The 7,500-nt window shown below is 42.9% G+C and overlaps 1 protein-coding gene across 2 annotated transcripts in view; it reads right to left on the bottom strand.

Moving 5' to 3' along the window:
- Window positions 1–7,500, bottom strand: part of Arid2 (AT-rich interaction domain 2) — a 122,735-nt gene that overhangs the window by 975 nt on the left and 114,260 nt on the right. For both annotated transcript variants that reach the window (XM_021182945.2, XM_021182946.2), the window contains one exon: window positions 1–696. This exon is cut by the window's left edge and continues 975 nt beyond it. In XM_021182945.2, the coding sequence (XP_021038604.1) occupies window positions 555–696 (142 nt within the window). In that variant the 3' untranslated portion in view covers window positions 1–554. The remainder of the gene's footprint in view (window positions 697–7,500) is intronic.

Raw genomic sequence — 7,500 nt, 5'->3', positions numbered from 1 at the left:
CTCAAGTAAGAAAACCAAGCTACTGATTCTAAACAAAACACACAATCCACAGCTAGATACTGGTGGCCCCTCTGAAGCTGGGGGGTAGGTGTGCTCAAACTCTGTCGTTATTCAAACCAGCTTAAATGGTTCTGTAAATATAAAAATGTGCTCCTTTTTGGATATAGATAAAAATATTTAATGCTTCTATTTCATCTGCTCACGTAGGTTTTACACTATTCCATGTATATTCCAATGTGGATGGTACAGAATTCTGATCACACCAGTTTCCATCAGGATTGGCCAGATCCGAGACATCCTGCAGATAAGCTGGTTGACAATCCCACAGCAGTTTTTGTTTTTGTTTTTTTTTTCCTTTTTAGATTTTTTTTTAACAGAAAAGAAAGGGATTCGTTCAGAGATCAGAATACGAAGTTTCCTCTCAGCATCATGGGAGGACACAAAATAATTCATTCTATGGTCTCTGCTCCATTAAGACTTGGTGCTTTCTTCAGTAACAGTATGTGAAATGTATTTGACTTTGAGCCCCCACTGTGTCAGTGGGGTAGGATTCACTACAGCATTTCTGAGTCCTTTTCTTGTTCTTTACTCTGAACTGTAAAATTAAGTTCATAAAGGCATTTGGCAAGGGTAGAGGAAGCTTCCATGTTACTAATGGCGAGCACTGATAAGTTGTTTTCATGTCTCTTTAACAATCTAGAAAACAAAAGGAAACACACATTGTCAGTCTGCAGGATCATCGTTAAGATTTCTTACCACAGATCATACAACTAAGCTAAAGACATACAGTCCCACACCCAAGCCGACATTAGTCCAGCTCTGTAGAAAGAGGAGGCTCAAGCTAGCCATCAACTAATGTGATTCATAAGACCAACTGCTGCACCCCACACTCAGCTGACACTTTAGCTAGTCAGGGTTTGTATCCACAGAATGTTACACAGCGCATTTATGTATCTTCATTCAGGATTTTATGAATTTCACAAATCAGAAAATTGTTGGCCATCAACAAACACATTTCTGGAGGTTATACTTAGGGCCCTGTAAACGCTTTACCTTTCTTTGGACACAGCTACATCCAGAGCCTTTCTCTCTCTCTCTCTCTCTCTCTCTCATATTTATATCTTAAGACTAAAGATTACTATAGTAAACATAACTTTTTTTTTCTGGAATTTTCAGTTTCACATGCTAGTCTAAGTTGTATTAACAGAAACATTTTAAGATACAAATTATCTTTTAAGGAAAACCAAACAATTTGAAAAGTTTATATCCTACCAAAAAAGCACCAAAATTCAATAAAGAAATTTATTTTCTTGAGAAACAAAACATACAGGTTTTCAAAATGAGCAGTGTAGGAGAGGGGAAGAGAATCAGTCAGTGACTTAAGAGACCTGAGGACCATCTTCCACCTCATTTCCAGAATGGTAACTGCTCTTAAAACTGCCTACCTACAAAATGTGAGAAAATCAGAGGTTCTTCCATGGAGAAACCAAGAACAAACTCTCCCTATCGAAATGGCATTGGGGGACTGCTTATAAATAAGCCAGCTCACTGGAGATCACCTAAAATCACAACCATCACAAGCAGTGAGCCAGAACTCTGCATTCTGACATTCTTTACTGCATTTTGAGACAGGGCCTTGAAGCAGAGGCCCACACTGACCTCCAACCCATGATCTATCTGTTATAGGCAGACACCTATAACAGAATATTATATTCCATCTTACATATTTTTCTTTTAGTTTTTTCCATATAGGTTTCTCTGTATATCTCTCTGGCTGTCCTGGAACTCAAGAGATCCACCTGCCTCTCTCTCTCAGCCTCCCTAGTGCTAGGATTAAAGGCATGAGACACCACTGCCCCATCTTATTCTTAAAATACAGAGGAAACCCTCAAATACTCAAACATTTGAGAAAAGAACAACTGTACAAAAGAGCAGGAAAAACTAAAAACACACAACATTAACATCCTCCAGAGAGACAAGATAGCTAACTCAATAGCTGGTAGCAGGTCATAAAACAACCTGACAAAATCCTCAAGGATTAAAAAAAAAAAAAAAAAAAAAAAAACACAACTGGTCTGAGTATTGAATAAAAAAGATTTCCTGAAGAGATTGGAAAAAATTCAATCCAAAAGAAAGAAACAGGAAAACTTATCCTTATCAAAGCATATGAATCCATGTTCAATGCACTGACTCAACTAAAGTGCTCACTAAAATAAAACCCCAGAACTCAGGCATCCAGGATAGCACGGTACTGGCACAGAAACAGAAGAGCTGAAAGAACATGTGCAACTCCAGCCACCTGAAGAAGATGCAAAAACAAACAGGAGATGGGCCCAGAAGTAGACTATCAAGAATCAAAACAAATTCAAAATGATGCTACTCAGCTGTGAGATATGAAACTGTCCCAAGAAAATACAGCACAATACCCTGGGCTATGGGCAATGCTTTTTAGGGCAAATTCCAAAAAGCACAGGAAACTAAGAGCTAGCTGGCTAGCTGACTCCTAACTGACAAGTTTCTGAAGAGCAATGGAAACAGCTATCTAGGTTGAGAAGCTAGCTGTAGAATGTGCAGCTAACAGAGGATTAATATTCAGGGCATCTTGGACACCAGAATCTCAACAAGCAAAACCAAATAACCAATTCAAGAATGGGCGACTGACCTAAATAGATGTTTCCCTACTGAAGACATAAAGATGGCTGAGAGGTACATGGAACAGAGCGTCATCAGTCACCAGAGAAACACAAAGGGCACCATGATTCCCTTCACTCTAACCACAATGACGTAGAGAAACTGCAGGTGGGAATATAACTCACCACACGTCAGAGAGACAGTATAGATGCTTCAAAGGCGTAAGCCCTGTCTATGTCTCCTCAGTGCACAGAAAAGGCAACTCTGGTCGAGATCTCAAGAGGCTCAAAAGTCTGTTTTGTGGAGGCTTTGGGAAAGCAGTTTACTTCATCAGTGGATTGTTCATGAATGTACTAATACTCCGATAACATTGTTGGTGTGTGTGTGTGTGTAGTCACATGTGGACACAAGGGTTGGCTGGTGTGCCCTAAGCTGGAGGAAGTAAGGAGGAGATGAGCCAGCCTCCTGTCGTATGCTCCCACTGAGAAGATGTCACTACGGTTTTCTTCCTTTTTGTTTTTTTGAATTACTTTTATTTAATGTGCATCAATGTTTTACCAGCATGTATGTCTGTATGAAGGTAATAGATGCCCTGGACCTGGAGTTACAGACAGATGCTAGCTGCCACGTGGGTGCTGGGAATTGAACCCAGGTCCTTTGGAAGTACCCTTAAATCACTGAGCTGTCTCTCCACCCCCATTTCCTACACTCTAAAGGCAATCTTTTTCTTTTCCTCCCACTCCTCCTTAATCCAAGGTCTCTGGCACTGCTTGCAACTTTTTCTGTACATCTGCACTAATGAAAAGCTAACACAGTAAAACCACTCTGCCATGTTTATTTACTACAGTATCATTCATAAAAGCGAGACATCTTAAGTGTCCATCAACTAGTGAATGAATAAGACAGCATGGAACACGCATAAACTAAATGCTAATCAGCCACTGAAACAAACAGATCCTGCCAAACGTGTCTAGAGTTCACTGCCATTCACTCCATGAAATGAGTCAGGCATAGAAAAACAAGTACTAAATGATGTCATGCAGGGAAAAGCCAAAGGCTGATCTTAATCGAGTTCAGGAGATGGCACTCAGAGCACCAGAGAAGTGGAGTGGGAGGAGAACTGGAGAAAGGCTGATCAGGGCTTGGGACCAGTGGCTCTCCTGTGCTGCTGCATGGAAAGTAAGTTCTACATTTCAAAGACGTAGAAGAAAGGAATCTGAAATCTTTTACCATAAAGAAATAATAAAAGGATGAACACAGGCTTTACACATTATGTAATGTGTACATGTGTCAAAAACAATCACAGGATACCCCATTTATATGTACAATTTTGGGGTAGCAGTTAAAACAACCTATAAGGTATCATAGTTATTAAACTTTAGAAAACCAGAAATACATTAGAACTCTGAGTGGAGAAATAAGATTACATGTTAAAAAAAAGTGACCCCAAATGCCACTGGACCCAGAAGCACAGCTCGAGGACACTGCAGCAGCAAAACACTACAAATTGCAATTTCTTATCTAGACAAAAGACCAGTGATTAGGGCATAAGAACACAGACATATGTATCTTTGAATGATTTTATGTGCATGAATCTTTTGTCTGCATGTCTGTGCACCATGTGAATGCCTGGTGACCTGCTGTCTGTGGGGCCGAACAAGGCATCAGACTTCCTGGGCCTAGAGCTACAGAACTTCCAACCTCTGGAAGAGCAGCCAGCATCTTTATCACTGAGCCACCTCTGGAGCCCTGCACAGGGATATTCTTAAGAAATATTAGGAAAATACCAGGAGAATCTGCTCAAATTCATGAAGTTGCCGGGTAGAGGCAAGCAGGGGGCATGTGGCTGTCCTTCATGGTGTCCTCCTTTCTACTGAAGTGCAGTTTACTGTGACCTGACTTTACACACTAAAAACACCACACTGGTAATGGTGCAGGCATGGCTATGGTTGCCTTTGAGTATCTCCTTCATTCCAAACAGAAACCCAAGCACAGTAGCTCTCACTTCCCACTCGGGATTCCCAAGACTTTTTTTTTAAATGTAACATGAACTTTCCCAACTCGGTAACGTAAGTGTATTGATCCTACAGTATAACCACTGTCTATCTCCAGCCCTTTTATTGCAAATAAAACCACAAAACAGCAGTCCTCACTCCATCCTCCCTTAATGCAGTGCTTCTCAACCTTCCTAATGCTGTGACCCCTTAATACAGTTCCTCGTGTTGTGCTGACCCCTACCATAACACTTTTCTTGATATTTCATACCTGTAATTTTGCTACGATTATGAATTGTAATGACATTATTTAGAGACAGAGCTTTGCCTCAAGTGTCTCAACCCACAGGGTGAGAACTGATTCCTTAATTGGTCCATCTGTACTTGTTCTGGTAGTGATCGTCCAGAACTGAGATCCAACTTACATCTGGATGTCCTCAAGGCTCACAGCTGTGGGAGGCACGCATTAGCACGTTTGTCTTTAAGGCACGGTAACACCCCAGTTTAATACTACAGTTGTTTTCTCTCCTTGAGGAGCTAGCGGAGGCAGGTTTCCTCAGCAGCTGGGACTTTTGTATAGTCTCGATATTAACCCCTTACCGAGTATGTGATTTCTCAGTGACTCTCTCTCACTCTGGGCTGCCATTTACTGTTGGCACTGCCTGTCCACATGCACGTTTCAGTCCTGTCTGTCTGCATCGTTGCCTCTGCTTCTGATGCTGCAGACCAGGAATTGCTGTTAAGTCCAATGACAGGCAGCCTTTGCCTCGTGCTTTCTGACTGGTTAGTAGTTTTAGCTCATTTATGCTAAAACTCATTGATCTATTTTGAGCTAAGATATATATGGCAATAGCAGCTGTTCAGTTTCTCTCACAGATACAAGTCTCGTTTTCCCAACATCATTTGCTGGAGAGACAGCCAGAGACCGAGAGAGCAGCAGGCTCCCTTACTGAAGATCCTTCGGCTGTGTGCGGGGACTCTGGGGTCTCTCTTCTGCTCTATCAGGCTCCCAGCCCAACTTTAGACAAGTCAGTAGGTATGTGGCTCACATCTATAGAGTGGGGGGGGACCTGATGTTCTTTTCTGACCTCCACAGGCTCCAGGCATATAAATGGTGATCACAGCTCAAGGCAAAACACCCATACATATAAAACATAACAAAAAAATTTTTAAAAATGTTTAAAAAGTACGATTGGATTTTCAAATAAGGGCCAAGTATATAGTTAGCAAAAGGAGACAAATCTTGAGACAAAACAACCCCCCTCACATAAACCCTGGTACCTCCCATCTCGCAGGGAACAATGTGTAGGCTAAGTGTAACCTCATGTTGTACAAACAGAAATGTGCTAGGATTATTCCGCTGCCAATCGGATTCCTTGCTTTCTCCTTCACATGCAGGCCTCTCCCAGATGCTCAGTGCTCTCACACAGCACGGACACACCTGTTTCACCAGGCATCCTAGGCTGACTTTCAAAGTTGCAATCCCTGTGATGTATCCTCTATAGTCCTGCCTGACGGTGGCTGACACTTTTAGGGTCCAACTACCCTAAGCACTGATTTGCCAGAGGACATCCGGAAGACAAAGAGTTCTCACAATCCGAAGTTAACCAGAGTGCAAACACAGCAGACAACCTCTGGCTCAGTGCTTCATGGTCAGAGAAACAGGCTTTGTCATCTGAGCCCAAACACGCAATTAGGATGTTAAGAACAGCTCTAAGGAAAAGTTATTTGGGAATTCTAATTCTCTGAACAAATTCCAATTAGATCTGTAGGAGAAAAGGAACTTGCCAGTCTCCTCTCCTTCTGTCTGTCACACACTCACTGGGTGACTATCACTTTCACATTTATGTCTGGTGCCGAAGAGCAACCATTTAAATAAATACCCAATCTCTACCTTCAAAGAACTCCACAAGCAGTCGCGGGGCACTGTTCTCTGGAGCAGATTAGGACATGAGGAAGATAACAGGAATGAGCATGGTAACCCTGGATGTACAATTTCTAGCCTGCATTTGGGAACTCTAGTGTTCATGCTGGAACTAGTACAGTCTGAACATGGCTTAGTAGAGAAAAAGACATTAAAACTGTTTACAGAACTGACAGCCTAGAGAAAGAACAACAAACTTAGCAGGAATAAAAAATGCCTCATGGGGCAGGACATAGGGCTGGGGATAGGGCTTAGTGGGGAAGGACACTGGGGCAGGACATAGGGCTGGGGACAGGGCTTAGTGGGGAAGGACACTGGGGCAGGACATAGGGCTGGGGACAGGGCTTAGGGGGAAGGACACTGGCTGCTCTTCCCGGAGACCTGGGTTTAATCCCCAGCACTCCCATGGCAGCTCCCCACCATTCTAACTCTAGTTCCAGGGCATCCAGCGCCCTCTTTTGGCTTCCATAGGCACTGTACACACAGGATGCACAGATATTCCTGTGGCAAAACTCCTACACACAAAAGAAAACATGTAAAAAAGAAAAGGTGAGGAGGAGGAAAAGGAGAGAAGAAAGAAAAGAAAGAAGAAAGGCTAGAGAAAGCAGTGCACATCTGAGCAGAACCAGAGACGAAGAAACTCAGAAGGACATACTGCCAGGAAGGACAGCAGAACCCCGGAACAAAAGTTCCAAGTGAAGATGAAAGAGTCTAATGTGAAGAGGAACTGGCATGAGCTTTTCTGTGGTTCAGAGTAGGCTACGGTGCACAAAGGAGGCTGTGGAAGGAAGGAGGAGGAGCACGCTGTGACGTACAGAAGACACTCGTTTGCTGGGGAAGGAGGAGGAGCACGCTGTGACGTACAGAGGACACTCGTTTGCTGGGGAAGGAGGAGGAGCACGCTGTGACTTACAGAAGACACTCGTGTGCTGGGGAAGGAGGAGGAGGAGG

The sequence above is a fragment of the Mus caroli genome, chromosome 15 (genome assembly GCF_900094665.2).
Source record: "Mus caroli chromosome 15, CAROLI_EIJ_v1.1, whole genome shotgun sequence".
NCBI lineage: Eukaryota > Metazoa > Chordata > Mammalia > Rodentia > Muridae > Mus > Mus caroli.
Note: the sequence above shows the minus strand (reverse complement) of the source record. Positions and strands in the feature narration are given on the sequence as shown.